This window comes from Apus apus, chromosome 3, assembly GCF_020740795.1.
Source record: "Apus apus isolate bApuApu2 chromosome 3, bApuApu2.pri.cur, whole genome shotgun sequence".
In the NCBI taxonomy this organism is placed as follows: Eukaryota; Metazoa; Chordata; class Aves; order Apodiformes; family Apodidae; genus Apus; species Apus apus.
This window is the reverse complement of record NC_067284.1, coordinates 73,770,320-73,788,415: the sequence shown is the minus strand read 5'-3', so window position 1 is coordinate 73,788,415 and position 18,096 is coordinate 73,770,320. Positions and strand designations below refer to the sequence as shown.

Here is an 18,096-nt window from a genome sequence, read left to right as displayed (position 1 = left end):
TCTCCCTAGTGACCAGTGGTAGGACAAGAGGAAATGGGGTGAAGTTGCACCAGGGGAGGTTCAGGCTGGATATTAGAAAAAATTTCTTCACAGAAAGAGTGGTGAGGCATTGGAACAGGCTGCCCAGGGAGGTGGTGGAGGCACCTTCAAAAAAGGGGTAGATGTGGTGTTTCCTAAGATGGTTTAGTGGTTAGGGGTTGTGGAGTGGACGGTTGGTCTTGATGATCTTGAAGGTCTTTTCCAACCTTGATGATTCTAGGATTCTGTGATTCCATGGGATAGTTTAGGAGGTAGTCCAGTCTTGCTGTAGAAGTCCAAAACAGTATGACATAGTTGAAGTGGGTGGTGACATCCAAAACAATAAGACATTTTAAAGCTGTTTTTGGGTTAAGTTACATCACTTTTTCATGGTTTTTGGCTACATAGCTGGAAATTGCTTGATGAATATCTTGATTTGATCTGTTACTTAGTTCCTCTGTAAGACTAAACAAAGAATTAGAGACTGTCTGCAGCACATGACTGTAACTTAAGCTATTTAAACTATTTTTGTCACATGTTTTTTAAATGCTGGTTTTGTGTAAAGGATGGAGTATTTAAAAAGAGAGATACAGGTTATGATAAAGACATGGGATATTTTTACAACTGTATCATCTGACTACGCTGAAAGAAAATCAAAACAATACTAATAAAAAATCTAGTTGCCATTGGTGCCTGCACTATATTCTAGTTCCCATTATCAGTGGAATGAGAACCACAAGATGGGTACAACAGTGTCATACAGTCCTCTTCAAATAAAAATGGGTTACATAGTTGATATTTGAAAATAAATAAATAAATAAACCAAACAACGATAAACCACAAACAAACAAAAAACCCCAGACAACTAGCAAACCAAAACAAAGAAAACTAAGTGATAGATTTATTCTAGTCTCATTGAAGTATGCACAGGAAAACAGATCTACTCTCTGTGATGTGTTGGAATAGTCTAATTCCTCACAATTTATTGTTTCCATTCTTCAGAAATATTTCAGGGCTGTCTAAGAGGACTGGAATTAAAGGTAGCCACTTCTGTGTCTGAGACTTTGAAGTTGGCCATTTCCATAGACGTGATGTTGTCAGAAGACACATTAGGGAAAGGGACATAATATTGGTGCTAAAATTTTGAAAAAAGAACCAATTCTTATTTCAAATTGTGCATGGACTGACAATAACAGAAAGTTATTTGTGTTCAATTAAAAAAAAAAAAAAAAAGGAAAATTAGACTCATTCAGGCACTCGTTAATGTCCTGATGAATGTTGCTAAAGTTACTGTGAAGTGGGCATTTGTCAGCACTTTCAGTAATGTGTTAAACCTGTACTAAACAAAAGGTTCCTCATAATTTTCCTCCTTTCTTATCCTAGCTATATTCATCCTAAAGACCTTATAATAACCTTATCTTCTAAACATCCCACTGGGCTCCCTTCCTGTTCTTGAATTTTATACTTTCTGACAAAAGTCAAGAAGATCTTATGTTGTTTAGAATCAGTCATTATACAAATGCAGTTCAGAGTTGGCTCCTTAGTGAGTTCTGTTGCCAGACCCATTTTCCAAATTCCCAAGGAACTGTGAATTTCGTATATCCATGCAAATTGTCATAGTCCCAAGCATTGCTATTTTCCAATATATTGGAATATATATAATAATCAGATTTCAATGTTTATCTTCAGTTGTTTAATATTGTACATTGAGTTGATGTATAGCTCATGCAGCTAAGAAAATAAAATATCTTTTTTCATACTATTTAGTTTTATTTTCATACTATTTATTTGGAATTATTTTGTATATAAGTCATTTTACTCATTTACTGTACATGTGTTCACTTTGCTGATGGGGTGGATATTTCCTATAGCAAGGGCAGACTTAGTTATTTCAAAAAGAGCTGTGATTACCAACACACCCAAAGTGCCATAAAGTGTCTCAGCTAAAATTCCATTAACAGCTTTTCATTTTAAATTTGAAATTTTGAAATGTTGATTTCAAAATAGCATTTTCCTGCAAGTAGTCAGTTTTCTCCAGAAAGGATGTTAGCCCTAATAATAATTAACAAATTCAATTTCCTGTGACACTTCTCTGTTAACCTGAAGTCCCACTCTAATGCCATTGGTATGTTATTTGTCATCCTTGCTCTCTCATTCTTGCAAGACTACGTCATCACACACCAAAGCAGGATAGCTATGGCATTTTGTAATTCTCTGCGTGTTTTGAGCCAAATTCACCCTTTCATTTTTTGCCAGTAGAATGTAGGCTAAAGGCCTTCAGCACAGAAGAGGCAAGGAAAGATTCACTATGCAAAATAGCCTAAAATCCTGCCCTGCAGAAATTTGTGCTTGCCACTACAGTCCCCAGGATGCTTGTGGCTGAAACTATTCAAGTATCACAGTAGGTTTAGAGAGCAGTACGATTCCTGAAAGGCCTTCTGTACTGGAATTTCTGTGTTCAAGGCACTTTTCAGTCTGAGGCAGTGCATTCAAATAATCAGGTTGTTTTTCCCAGCAGCATGAGCTCAGTTGCAAGTAAAGGCAGTGAGAATGTGAAATTTAGTGATCCAAAAAAAGAACAAGCAAAAGTATTATGAATATATACTAATAAGAGACAGTTCTGGATCCTGGAATGTGTGTTTCCTGTTTCCATTACTTACTACATGAGAAGTACTTGAGTGCAGAGGCAGTCTCTGGCCAAAAGTTGGATTATAAGTAAGGAGTGAGTCAGGGGATTTCGGGAAGAGAACAGATAGCATCAGACTGATTGTTCAGTGTTCTCTGGAGGTTTGAGATTAGCACATCTTTCCTGTACCCTTCTTGTTTTTCTGGTGACATAATTGAAACAAAAATTTTCACATGTCCAGTAAACATTGATTCTGAAATACCTACTACAGCAGCTAATGTTGGAAGGAGTTGTGTTTGACTGTATGAAGTAGTACATACTATTTACATCTCAGAAGAATTGCATCCCACGGGCTGGTGCCCAGCACCAGTAGACAAACTGACTGTCCTTTCCTTGTTCCTTCCTTCCCTGTCTGGAATCCCTAAATAGCCTCTTAACTCATGGAGGTGCTGTGAAACAATTTTTAAAAATATTTTACATAGCTATTATATCTTACGGTGGTTAGAATGATCACACTGAAAAACTTAGCAGAAATGAATAGATATTTAATCAGACCAAGGCTTCAGTGTCGTGCAGTAAATCTGCAGTGTTGTGCACAGGGCTGGAGTCTGTCAAACAGGGCAAACCAGAACAGGATCTCCTTTGGCCAGCTCTGTCCAGCCTGGGAACTGAACTGGAAAGAATAGTGTGTTATCTTGTGTTTGAAGGCTGCTCCACACAGCAAGTAGAGACTCAGTTAAGGTTGTGCAGAGAAGGAAATCTTGTAGAAGTGGAAATATTAACAGTGAAATCTCCAGATCAGCCAGTGTTTGAATGCAAAACAAATTACAGGTGCAACAAACTGCAGCATTTTCAAGCATCCAGAATGTTAATAAGATAACCAGTATCATCCATGCATTCAAACAATGCCTAACATTCAGTGAGTAAATACTGAGTTCTGTGAAGTTACCTAGATATATCTAGTATCTTGCAAAGGATTAATAAACCTTTTCTCTAGAGCAGGGAAACAGTATAAGGAAAAGTTCCTAAATATTGCCATCTAAGTGCCCTGAAATATTTCTTTGGTCAGCATGCGTTTCAGGAGTGGTTTCGTTTTTCCTTTTCTTCTCTCCAGTACTTAAAGGCAAGGTAAACCCGCCTCTTTTCTTCTGACCATTTTTCCTTCAAAAACCCCGTAGCAGCACTGGGATGTGCTTTTGCCAAGACATCCCTTCCTCATTTCATAACCTGTTTAAAAAGCTATAAAAAGAGATGGTATGGGTATTATTTTAGTTAATAAGACTGTTGAAAGCAACTCTGTAGTTGTTGACATAACCTTAACAAACTAGGTAACCTGTTCCAGATCTCCGTGTGGTTGTTCTGTAAGAAAATGAACAATTAAGCTGTACTGATTCATTGCACAGTTTTGTAGTTATTAATGAATTGGGATTTTGGCTTTAAGATAACTCTGTTTTGAATAGATGTAGGCATTAAATGCTAACTTAAGTCAAGAGAAGCAAATTTGTGTGTTACTGCTTGATAGTTTCGTATGTTTCAAGAAGAGAGCAACTATTTATAAACTGTAATTAAGTTTCTTTATAACATGACTCATGCTTAACAAGCAAGGCCTTTTTCTTTTGCTTTCTTATGAACTGTGTGGGAAAATTAGGGTTTGATCACCAAAGAATTTACTCAATGCTTAATTACTCAAAACAGCCCTCTGAGTTCTGCTCATGTAGAGCTTTAATAAAGACATGATTTTTCCTGAATTATGCCTTTCTAAAACTTGACTTTTAAAAAGTGATGTGTAAATTGTAACATAGAAGTAAGCAGTGTTTTACTATGGAATTGGCTGCTTTCACCAGTCTGCTGCTTTGAGCTCTGCATGTATTCGGAGTGTGATGCTTAGGAAAGCCAAAGTAAGAAATCATCAGGGTTAAATTACTTTGAGTATGGAACTGAATTAGAAAGCTTTACTTTCCTGACTGAGCTAATTGTTTAAATTTTCCAAAGGAAATGTTTCTATTTCTGTTAGAGAAGGGATAAATGGGACTTCCTCTGACATGATTTTAATTTTAAATCTGGGTTTGACAGCAAGATTTTTACCTTTATAACCAAATATTGCTGCTTAACTGCATGACTTGTAGAAGCTTGCTAGTTGAAGTGACTCACTTACGTAGATTAAGTTATTTTTAGGGAGTAATTTGCACTGTTTAGAGGAGAAGAAAAAAAGGGAGAGAGCACTCTTCTAAGAGCTAGATCCCTCATTATAGTTTACAGAGCTCGTGAACCCAGCATCCAAGCAAAGGATGACTAAGCAAGGGGTCTATTGGTACTTTCAGGAATTTACAGACATGAGTCATCTGCTTATTTTCTGCAGACATATCACCAGGGTACTGTGTGAGTCAGCTGTTATTTGGAAATAGTACTTGTGTTCAGCATGAATATGTTTTTGTAGTTCTTAGGTAACTAGCACGCCAAACCAAAGTATGCTTTTGTAGTTTGCTTAGTTCAGGTGTTGTTTGACAAAAGTGGCGCATGGGTTTATACCATGGTGCTTTTTTTCATACATGGGATGTAATTATGATAACACTTAACTTTGTCACCTTACATATTGCATGAAGACAGGTCTGATTTTGTATTGATGCACAGATTGAGAGTCAGATTCCCTCTACGACCATGTAAAAAGCAAAAATTTCTGTATCAACCTGTGCAACTATGAGCAGGATTTGACCTTTTATCTTTAAAACACCTTGCTAGTATTGATTACCAATGGTATTTGCCTATTTTTATGTGCAATAAAACTCTTCACCCCAAATCCAAGTATTCTGTATGCTCACAGTTGTCAGTGGATGGGCATCCGCTGTGATGGAAGTGATTTCTTGCTTCCCTTTCTACTGCTGAAATAATAGCTGGCTACCTTGAGATACGTATAGCACTTCACAGGTCAAGCCTATTTCCTGTTTACTGGTTCTTTTAGGTGTGGTTGTGTTCCAGAATTAGGGACAGGTTTTTTTACTTGGTCTGTACTCATCTCACACCTAGTATTAAGGAAACACTTAGGTTAGAAAAAAGGGAGTTCGGCCATTGTAGGTGGAGGGTAGCATTAGAAATCAAAGGCAGGTCAAATTTCCACTTAAACAGCGTTTCTAGTACTAGGTATTTTCTCTTAGGTGCAAACCTTTAGTTTTAGGTAACAGGAAGAAAACTGCTGCTGCTTGCCCCTGGTATGTACACAGAGGATTTCAAAGAAAAGTCAGAAATTCTCAAGTTAGATACAAGGACCCATCTATTACTTGAGTATTTTGGTAAATACACAAAGGCACAGAGTAGTTTTCCTTTAAGGGGTTAGTACTTAACAAGGAAATAGATGCACTAGAGGAACAGAGTTTAAGCACTCAGAGCTGCAGAAGTATATTATAATATTAAAATGGGGAGCCTGTCCCCTTGCTTCATAATCTTTTCCATGGTGAAGCCCTTGAGAGCCTGCAGCACACACGGACCATCTGCAAGGGGAGGAGACAGCTTGCTTGCTGATAAATGGCCTCGATACACCATTGTTTATCAGGGTTGTTATTTAATAATCATGTTAGAAAGAGGAATTTGACAGAGCAATCTTTGAGTCTAACCCGTGTTACGGGAGTGATCTGCCCTCAAATTAGCAGTACTCTGCCCATGTCATTACTGCTTAAATATCTGCTGGAAGCTGCTGTGTGAGCTGAGTCACCAGGACTCCGGGAGTTATCACGTGTAGCTCAGACACTACATTTGCTCATGAACTGAGCAAACACTGTCATCCACGGAGGTTTGTTGTATTTTGTTGTATTCCAGCTGGAATATCACACTCAGTTTTGTATACTTCGTGGCTACAAACGATTTTACTTCTGGAGCTTGGAGGGTAACTTAGGGGAAAAGGAGCTACGGTTTGGCTGGTGCTCAAGTCTTCAGACATGATAGCAAAAACTGCAAAATGAAGGGACTAGAAGGATGATAACATGGGATTTAGAAAAATAAAACCTATCTGTCTTACAGTGATAGTTCAGTCTGTGAGCAGAGATTTCAAAGGAAGTGCTGGAATCACTGTTCCACTAAGTATTTAAAAGTAGAAAACATAATGCATAACCATGTGTACTGGAGGGGAGATCCAGTTCCACCTAAGAATTGGTGGAGTCCTGTAACGTGCATTCTTTCTTCAAATTCTGCTTGTACTGGAATTGCTACCTGCTTTGATTCCTACTTCAGCTATTACAACCTGTTAACTGTGGAGTCTTCCCTTCTCCTTAAAAAGGATTATGAAATGTCAGAGAGTACTAAGAATCCAGGGTTATATGAATGATTTATAACCTTACTAATTTACTTCACTCATTTCTACAGCGGTAGGAAAAATTATTTAAGATTTACAGGGAGTTACTGTTCCATTGCCATGTTCTTTCCTTGTGCAGAATTAAAGAACTGGGATTTAGAGGATAATAAAAAGTATGGTGCAAATGCTTTATAAAAGGAGTGTTGCACCTTTAAAAGAAATGCACATTCTTCTGATCATTTTGGTATTAGACATTTAATGTAAATAACTCAAGTCTGTTGTCATAAGTCAATTTAACTACAGATTTCTGAAGTCTTCTGAAATTAAAAGTAGAACAAGAAAATCTAAACTACAAATCTAGCAATCAAGAAGTTAAGTTAAAAAAACAGTTTCTGACCATATTATTAACTGTTGCAGACTTATTTTATTGGTCTGTCAGACTGATCATGAGACAGGGATAAGCAGAGGGAACTAAGAGGTTCTGATTTTTATTTTTAGCAAGATATTTTGTATATTAATGACTTCGCAGTGTGTTTTTGGTTTTGTGGGTGTTTTTTGTCTGGCAGATGACAGCAAGTTGAGATCTTTTCCAACTCATGTGACTGAATCTTTCTACATCCTTTATCAAATAATTTAACTACTTAGGTCTCAGACAGCTGTAAAATGAGAGTGATAGTGCTTTTGGTGTCCATGGAGGCACTAAAATGAATTGACTAAAGCAGATAGAGAAATACGGTTTTTGAATGGAAACCATAAGCAGAATGTATTTTGTGAATTTTTGAAAGGGAAAATTTTACTATAAAGGAAAATAGCTCTGTTATTTTTTTCTATAATAAAACAATCATGATGTAAATGTTGTGATAAACATGGAAATGCACTAGCTAAACAGTTTTATAATTATGTGCTTTACAAAAATGGTGTGATAAAAACCCATAGTGTCTCATACAGCAGTATGTTGGAATCATTACTTATAAGAAATAGAGAAGTATATTTTAGAAGTAATTGACAATTTCTCCTTTTCTGTCACCTTTAAATCATTAGAACGGAACCATATGTTTCCAGTAAAAAGAGGAAAAAAATGCCACAATGTATTTTCTTACTCTTTTTTTTAAATTATTTTTAATTTTCAGTTGACCTACCCCTCTATTTTCCTCGAGACCAACCAACCCTGACATTTCAGTCCGTCTACCACTTCACTAACAGTGGCCAGCTGTACTCCCAGGCCCAGAAGAATTACCCTTACAGCCCCCGCTGGGATGGCAACGAAATGGCCAAAAGAGCAAAGTAAGTCATACTGCTATTTCCTACTAAGTATTCCAGCTGTTACATGGTCATTTGCTGGTAGAAATGTCATGGATTTAATTGTATGTTTCCAGCGTTGTAAGAGCTGAACCTGTTTTTGTTCTCATACAGCCTTCCTGTATGTGAGTATAGACAGATACTTTATTAACCATGCTTATCACATTACTGCCAGAGGACTGATCAAAAGAAGACTCTCTGCTAGAAGTTGTACAGGCACAGGGTGGTGACAATCTCTGCTCCAAAGAGTTTCCAGTCTTAAGTAGATGAGATAGCCCGCAGCATGGTAACAGTCAGGCAAGGTAACTCCATGGTTTTGTGTGGGTGTTGAGGGGACGCTGAAGGGAAGCATGTGAGATGGAGAGAAGGGAGAAAAGCCTGAAAGATACGGAGGAAGGCTGTAATAAAAAAAAAAAACGGAAGAATGGGAGGAGGTTGAGCAAACCCCCTATGCAGCATAGGAGGCAGTCCTGTCAGAACTTGAGAAAGTTCTTAGGTGAACTTAGGTGAAAGTCTGAATTTCCTTTTTTTCTTCTTTTTTTTTCCCCCCATTTTTTTCTTACTTATCTGTTGGCTAGAAACAGAGAATCTCAGACTGTTTCCTCTGCAGTTTTTTTCTGCAAGTCCTTGTTTCAGGCTGGGGAGACACCACTACAGTCCAAGTATCCCCATTTAGTTAAAGATGACAGGGCAGCCTCCTCAGGGTGGTTCTGTTGCAAGGGCAAGCTGCCGTGAGCAGTTGTGCACCTTTTGTATGCTGGATATTGTCCTTGTCTTCTAGTGAAGCCAAACAGATTTTACTTGAATGGAGCAATATGGGCAACAGCCTTGCTGCAGTATTTCAGTTTTGCAAAGTGTAAAAATGTTAGAACAGCAAGAGATTTAAGCAGGCTGATTATCAGTTGTTCAGCACATCAAGACATCAAACTGCATAAATAACAAGGCATATTGGGGTTGAATGACAATCAGAAGATTACATTAAATTAGCAAAGATGCATAAATAAGAGTCAAATGAAAATAGTTCAAGATGAGTAAATCAAGTGAATGGCATGGTCATAGACTGATTGTAATTTGGAAATGATAGAAGCAAACAACAATTGACTGAAGCATTTGCAGATTTTATACTAATTTAAATTTTATGGAGAGCATCAAGTAACATTTTCTTTTGGATTTTGATGCACTGTAATATAAATTGTTTTGCTAGTATTTGGTTTTAGTCCCATATTGTCTAGGAGAGCCATTTCTTGATCAAATATGTTTGGGGTTTTTCTGGATTTGTTTCTTTTCTCTAGCAGAATTAAGAGTATTTTGCTAAAAAAAAAAAAAAAGGAAAAAAAAAAGAAAAAAACCAACAAAAGAAGCAATAACTGGAAGCATTACTGTGGCTTGTTTTATGACTGTACTACAAAATGCATTTCTTTTGCAGCTAGAAGCTTATAAGTACCTATCTGCTGTCTGCTAAGTGCATTCATTTATGAGTTGGTGTATACAAATGGACTTCTCTGCCGTGCACTTGAAAACTACAAGTATTATAACAAGTTATTTTTAAAAGTACTAAATGTGTACACTTACTATCACGTGTATGTTTTGTGAGGTTATTCACTGTTATGTTTGAGCCTTTGCATTTAAGTTTCACAATGGGTACATAATGCAAGAACGATGATGAGAAGCGGGGGAAGAAGATCTGCTGCAATGTTTGAAATAACTATCACTGAGCTGCAAAGAGACAGAGAAGCTGCTCTAGTTAGAAGTGCTTTGCTTGCAGGAATAACTAGTGTTTCCTTTAATAGGTACCATAAATAAAGCTGTATCAAGAAAAGTATCATGTTATGATACATGTTAGCATGGTTTAAGAAAGATTTTTAGCACAATTGAACACCTAATGAAAATAGTGTCTAAAATATTTGCTAGGGCTTCTTAGAATATGTTAGTGTGCTTCAACACAACCAAATAATTGTTCCTTCTACTTTATGTTTACCATAGCCATGTTATAGGCCAAGTATATAGGAATACATGTAGATTTATAGGAAAGCATTCTAATTAATACATTCATTCAAGCACCATGTCAAAACATCCCAGATAAAACCATAAAAGGATACATGATTTAGCCTCTAGAAGCAATGTAGCTTTTAGATGCTTCTAGAAGCCTCTAGAAGCTCAGCTGAAGTAAATTGTACCCTAGATAAATCCAGGACAACTTGTTTGTGTTTCTAAATCCTGTCTTTTAGGTTTTGCTTATGTGTAGTCTTTTTCCCTCTAAGACAAATGGTCTCCCAAGGGCTTGGCATTCTTTGAGACAAAACAGCTCTGTTTATCTTTCTGGCTGTACTGTTCTAGGGGCCACAGGATCTCCCACTTCATGTTCTGGTATCTGACCAGATTCTCCATCCTTATTCTCAGTCAGTTTGAGGGATCAGTTTGCACCATCTTCCTCACTTTAGCTTAAGACACCGCCGAGGACAGCTTTTGCTTGCTCTTGCACCAACTGGCTTATTCACTGTCCAGTCATGTATTGAAGCATGTGTACCACGTTGCTTTATAGGAGGTAGAAGCACCACCAAGTTTGAAGTACCATCACTCAGAGACTTCCTCATCCTTGATTTTGGCAAGTCCTACCTCTCTTTCCAGCAGCTCAACGTTTTTGGCTTATTCACAGGCAGAGCTGTCATAAGTTCACGCCAAAGGGACTTTGATTCTGTGCCCAGCCTTCTCCCAGGGTTGGGTTTGGAGTGCTTTTTTTTTTTTTTTCAAACAGGTGAGCCCATCCAGTGCCTTCATCTCAGGGGCTAAACTTGAAAGTCTTAGTATCATTGTTTATCTTTGTGGCTCCCAGCAGAGGTAGGCATCTCTTTTGAAGTTAGGACTTAACCCTTTGCTGTAGCCTTGAGACAATCAGTAGTAATTACAAGTAGGAGCAAAATTGCTCCCTAAAATACATACATATAGAAGTAGATTGTATATATTCACACTTAGGCACATATCACCCAAATCTTAAAGGCAAATTCTCTAATTAAACTCTCAGTTTAGCAGAATCTTTTTCATTCGCAGAAAAAAACTGCTCATGTTCTTACTGAAGTAGTTGGACCAATTTATTCCTGACTGATGCGAAGTCCATCAAGTCAAGTTTCTCTGTGTCCTCTTAAGCAGTTTTAAAATTACCTGGCTCCTCTGAGGCCCACTGACTTAGATTCCTCACTGAGAGATAGCATCTGGTAACTGAAACTTGCTATTGTCTTAGCCCAGGGATTTCCCTCTGGCTTGATTTAATTCTAAGGGACAAATCAAGTCCTGATTAAATAATGTGATTCTGAATGCCTCAAGATTTCTTGTTTCTCAGCTAAACACAAAATTTTAACCTCTTCCTCCAGCTAGAAACAGGGAAACAAAAAATATTAACATTTTCTTAAAAGCTTTCCTCTTAATTCATATCTCAGGCTTTGCCTCTCTTAGGTCATTTATTTATATGTCTGTGGCCTCCTGCGTAAGCAGGTTCTCCAAAAGATTTGCTCCTAAAATACAATAGCAAGCTTAAGAAAATACAGTAAATTATGGAAAGTTAGCAGCCTTGTTTGTGGTGTACGTGTGAAGTAAAACATCTCTGTGTGGTTTCCATGGGAAAGCTCTATTTTTTTGCTTAAATAGGCATTCAAGTGTACATAAATGGAGTCTTTAAAGAACATGCCGACTCTAGGCCTGGGATTTTATGAAGGAATACTGTAAATAAAGCTCGTTTGTTTACACCAATTAAGTTCAGTTCTCAGATGCACTCTGGCCCAATTTCTGTCTGACCCAGTGCTGCTCAATAGGCTTAGGTTATACTTCAGGGAGAGCAAGTCAGGACTCAGTTTATTCTTTTATCCTACATAAATCCACCTACTCATCATTAAAAATAACAGGAGGATGGAAAACTGGTATCACAATACAAAGTTGTTCTGAGAGTTTTGCATTCTTTTTTCTTTCAAGGTGGCTAATAGAACTAGTTTCTGATTAACACTATTGTCTCTGACCATTCACCAGTGTTTGCTGAATGTGATCTAAATTTTGCATATCTCTCAGAGCTCCGTGAGGGTGAAAGCTTGAAAGTTCTCAAGTGCTCTTAACTCTATATTGGCTGTTGCTCTCCCTTAAGGTCAAGTGCAGTTTAAGATTATATGCAGGCACATCTTTATGTGAGCGATGTATGTACCCCAGCATGACTGCAGCTACAGTTCATGCTCAGCACGAGTGTGCTATGGTTATAATGTGTCAGGGTGGTGCACTGTGCTGTGGCCTTTTCAGCCTCATTGGGACCTTTTCTTTAAATATCATCAGGTTACAAGATGTGTATCACGTCAAGGTGCTAGTTGCTGTTTGGCTGAAATGATTGCTTTAATCTTTAATGTTCCCTGGAAAGGAGAGGAAGTGCATCTTTTGGTCCAGTAAAAGGGTATGTGGGAAAAAATGTGACAATTATTGTGTTGCTGTTTAGACAAACTCAGTTATAATATGTCATAGACTTGCTCTTGTATTCAGTAAATTTTGAGTGCCCTAATGATTTATTTTTTCATGTTGACATTGACAGGTTTTTCAACTCATCCATTTTTTATTATTACGTCAGAATTCTTTCACATTTTAGGCAGAATATCTCTTACTACACTTTGGGTTCTTTTGAAGTAAAAAGTTCCTCTCTTTCCATGAAACTTTTATTTTCCTTCTGTACTATCTTCAATCTCACTAGAAAGTTTACATGTAAACATAGCCCCGTTTTATAGTCTTCTCTCCATGATAGGTGTAATTAAGGTAATAAATCACTTGCTATTATTTGGGTTGTATTTCAGTATTTTTCCTGCTTATTTGTAAAAGCAGCAAATTCTGTAATTTTCATGCATATTTGGCATCTTTAAAGAGTGGATTTCAAAAAACGTAATTAGTTTGATTTACATATCTATGTAAATATATATATATATTATATGTATGTATATGTAAATACATACACAAAGCTTTTTTTGTGACTGTCTTTGACTCTGTTGCACGTTACCTTAAACTTAAAAAGAAATTCAGCAAAATGAAAGTAAGGACCAGAAGCAGAGAACATGGGAACATCATCCTTCCCTAGGCACGTGTGTGTGTGTGTTTGAACATTTGCAAGCTCAGAGGATTCTTCTTGAAGAAGAGCAGAGGGGTAGGTACAAACTAAGGGTTGAGGTGCTGAGCTGGGTTGTGTGTTTAACTCTTTGGTTTTTTGATAGTCTCACATCTGCACCAAAGTGATTTCCTTACCTGAAATCAAGTAAGGCTGACATTTGGTTGCTGCTGATGGGCTCTTGTTCAGAACAGAAAAGGGCCAATATGCTGTGACAGCAATAGCAAGGAGGGATGTGGTGACCCAGCTGTTCAAAGCTTACAAAGAAGTTAATTTGATTTTATAGACCATTACATCAAAACTCTTATTTTCTCTGGGAGTGTCAGCTGATCAGAATTACATGTGAAAAGTAAAAAGGAAAATGGAAAAAAATTATGTTTGGGTAAAATACTTAATAATTGCATTTGTCCTTGTAGCATGTGCTGCGGTTGATTTACCAGCAAACCTTAAAAACAAGATTAGTTTGATTGTAAGATACAATAGGCAAAGTAGATACAGTTTTTAATTAGAATTTCCCCAGGATATTATTTTATTTTTACATTGTTCCTCTAAATACACTAGAGAGTACAGTGGATAGAAATGCTAGTTGGGCTTCTTGAGTCATCTTTTCCATGTACTTTTCTTTAAATGTCTCCTTGGATAATTAAGTCTGACTCTTAAGTTATGGTATGTTAGTTTCTGACAGGTGCCTGCCAGGGATCCTCAGTGCTGTCATGCATTATGTGGATTTCAGCCAAGACAGAAAGGCTGGGGTATTTGTTTCTGGTCACTTCTCATTAAAGCTTTGACTGTGGGAAAAGAAAAACAACTATTTAAAGATGAATAGTATAGGTGCTAAGGAAGTGCATGGAAATAAAATGTTAGGCAACTAATTTTTCTGTGGTTTTATATATGTGTGTGCATTTCAATATATAGTAAATATTCTTTCTGCAAAAAAAAGAATTCTCTCATATATTGACAAAAGAAATGCACAGAAGAGATTGGAGGAGTTGGCTTGGGAGAAGTGGAGTATAATAGCACTTTGCTGGAAGACAACTGCTTTGTGGGAATTAAAAGCTAGAATTTAATGTAGGTGGTTCTTAGTGAACCAGAGTTAGGTGTTGTTCTAGAAATACTATGATGAACTTTCTGATTTGGTTTCATTAGAGAGCTCCATTATACATTTATCTAAGCTGCTAGATCTGTATTAAAGCTGAGATGCACAAAAATATCCTCCCTTGCTGGAGAGAAAAAGGTAGAGAGAAATACACAGTTTTGGAAGTGGCTGAGTTTTAATAGCCCAGATAAATGCTGTTACTTGGTCAATTACAAAATAAACGGCTAAGTAAAAACAGGAGGTGAGCTCCATGATCTTGTCTTTCAGGCAACGTTTGTAATTGCTCCGTTAAACACAAAGAAAGGCCATACTAGGGCAAACTTAACATTCGTTTAGCCCAGTATCACATCTGTAGCAATAGGCAGCTTCGAAAGCCTGTAGAAGAGCATGGCAGAGCATGTAGTCATATTTTCCTGGCATGTTCTATCACCTTTGAGGATTTCTATATCCAGAATTGATACATCCCTGTCTAATAGCCCTATCTAGCTTTTCTTCTGTTTGATTGATTTTTGAACCCACATTGTGAAATCACAAAATTCTGCTGCAAGAGATTGCACAGGTGTGTGTGGTAAGAACAAGCTTTTATGAAGAACATGTATTTATATGGTGATGTAGTGATATTGTCTGTTTTACTCTTTATTCTAATTCGAATAACATCTGATTTGGTTTCCCGTGTATGACAGACATTCTAGCACTAAGATCTCCTTACTCTGTTTTCAGAGCCTATGTATTTTGTATATGTAAGATTCTTTTTCCTCACGTCTCCCTTTCATATTTGTCAATAATGACTTTTCACCTAGTATATTATCTCCCAGTCTCCCAGCACTCTAAGAACCATCTGCAGTTCCGTATAATTGTGTCTCATTTTTCCTTCCCTGACTAAATTTTTAGCATTAGCAAACTTCACCATCTTCATTTACTCACTCTCGCAGATCATGTAGGAATATGTTGAACAACACAGGTCAAAACACCTGTTTCTGTGCAGTTCTCAGGTGACTTCACCCTGATATTATTCATCATTCATGCTTAGCTGTTCTTACCTTGACTGCTATTTATTCACTTATGGGTCTTTCCTCCTGCTGCGGTAATTCAGTTTTTTAAAATCTTTGAAAAACCATCCCAAGTGCCTGTAGGAAGCCCAAGCAGTGGGTGTTACTTGAATCTTTTTTGTCCACATGGTTTTGGTACCTTAAGAAAAGAAGAGATTTATGAAGCGTAAGTTTGACTCCTACCCAATTTATCATATTTACGCAAGTCTACTAGTTCTGGGCTGTTTTATAAATATATGGGTTTTTTAATAACAGTCTTTACTGCTTTGTAAAGTAGAGACATGAGACTTCCCAGTCCACAGTTCCCTCTGTTCTCCCAGACCTTTTTTAAATTGACATCACACTTCTCTGGTATCAAGCTGTTTTAAGCAGGAGGTTACAAGCTATTTAAGTGTTTAACTTTCTCACACTTGAGTTTCTCTGGAACTCTGGGGTGTGAATATCATCTGGGCCTGCTGATTTGCTTGTGTGTGTTTTGTTGATTTGTTCATTACCTTTTTGGCTGCATTTCTACGTGAGCCAGATCTTTTGGTACGTCCCTTGCAAAGCAGGGTTCTGATAGGGCAGCGTCTTTAAGCACCTCTGCAGTGAACTTGGATTTAAAAACTGTTTCATTTATTCTTTGTGACATTATTTCTTCTCAGCGTTCTTCTTCATTTTGGGACAATTTCTGTACTGTTTGACATGTTTTTATTTGGAGGACCACAGCTAATTTGTTCCTCAAATTCATTTTTATCTGCTTTACTCTGTTTTTACATACCAGTTTTAAGAGTTTATTTCTGTCTGTTTTCCCTGTTCAGAGAGGACTCTGACCATTTGAGAATTTCCTCTTCTAACAGCAAACATACCCCTTTTGAATAGCAAAGAGAAATAACTTCTTTAATATGTTTTATATAATCACAGCTGTATGGCATCTCATCCCTTTCCTTCTGACTGGTTTGTCCTAATGAATATCCCAAGAGGTTTCTTTTATGTTTTGGTATGTTGCCTTTGGCCCCAGTTGATAAGCAATCTGGCAAGGCAAAGCGGATGGCATGATGAAATGAGTACTTTCACCTGCAAGCAGTCTTTGTTTTCAGGGATGCTGATTTTCAGACTTGTTATGGATGCATCTGTGGTATAACCCTTCATTTCTGCCTCTAAAGTACAATTAAGGGATTCAATTATATTTTAAAGATAATTCCAAATCTGTTACTACTTCTGTGATCTCCTGTCTTCTTGAAACTCTACACTTGTCTTTCCTTACAAGCTTCAGTTCTTAATGTATCTTCACCCAGTCTTTTCTGCTTTCTCCTACGTATTATATCATCCCTGCTTTCCCCCCTTCTTATTTCTTTGCATTCCTCACCCTGCCTTTTGTACTTACAAGAGGTCCCTAGTTGCATCTTGTGTGGCATTGACCGTGTCCTTCAAATCTACTAAATAATTTGCTAAATAATTGCTCTCCAACAGTGGAGTTAAATGTGCACTTACGTAGCTGAGATAGGAGGAAATAGTGTCTTGAATAAACAGTATCTCTTTAAGAAGTTAACCTTTACCTGGAGTGGAAAAATATGGCTGTGGCACTTAAGCAAATAGGAAAAATAGAGCAGGCTTGTCACACTATAGATCATAAGACTGGAAATTTCCTGTGAATTAAGCACTGTATTTAAAAACATTGTATGTAGATTGAGTTTTTCCATTATGGCCTTGGAATAGCATTCTCATGATCCTCCAGTAAGGAAGTGGAGTGACCGAGCTGTGACAGAGATATTCCAGTGCCCCCTTTGCAGACACCCACTACCCCAGCACTGAGTAATCCCCAGGGGAAAATGGAAGTTAAGAAAGCAGAAGCAAAATTTGCTATGATCTAAGACCACAAACTTCATCTGACTGAAGCAAATCTATTTATGTACACTGTGGAGAAGGTGAAGGAAGTGAAGTGTTTATCTCTTGAACTAGCAAGCAGAAGGCATTGATAAAACTTTCAAAACAAGAGGCTCCTTTTGCTATGTGTGTCTTGGGACACTTAGAGGCACTGTGCTTTGGGGATATTTCTGTGCAATACACCTTTGTAAATGCCCTTCTATCTATATCAGAAACTTAGGAGAGGAAATCGCAGAATTTTGATTTCCAGATAATTCAGAAAAATTGCTTGCTTAGTTACTGGCCTTGGTCTGTATGCACAGATTACGTCCAGTAGCTGTCACTTTTATCTGTAGTTGTCAGTAAAGGTCCATGTGTTTGGAAGCATGTATGTTCTTGGAACCATCTTTTGCAAAGTGTTGACCCTACTTAGCTGTTGCTTTAAAATAAACATTAATTGCCACCCTACATCATGATCTACAGTCCTGACTCTGCAGCAGTTGCCTAGAACTCCCTTCGCTTATATTTTGCCTTTAGTCAGGTCGTTATATTTATGGTTGTTTCATTATTTGATCAGATTGTCAAGATTCATTTTGCTTTATGGTAAGTTAGGCAGCAAAGTCATCTTAATTTTTACAGCAGAGCTATGCTGAATCTTGACTTTAAAAAAATCAATTGATATTATAGTTTTTTGGAACAGAGACACAAGTGTATAGCCAAATTAAAATTTAATTTTTATTTCTGTTTGCTTCATGTGGA

General features: G+C 37.3%; 1 protein-coding gene across 3 annotated transcripts in view; it reads left to right on the top strand.

Annotated features, from left to right (window-relative positions):
• The window catches only part of BABAM2 (BRISC and BRCA1 A complex member 2), a 172,982-nt gene that overhangs the window by 143,062 nt on the left and 11,824 nt on the right, over positions 1–18,096 (top strand). For all 3 annotated transcript variants that reach the window (XM_051614076.1, XM_051614075.1, XM_051614077.1), the window contains exon 11: positions 8,057–8,210. In XM_051614076.1, coding sequence (XP_051470036.1) covers positions 8,057–8,210 — 154 coding nt within the window. The remainder of the gene's footprint in view (positions 1–8,056; positions 8,211–18,096) is intronic.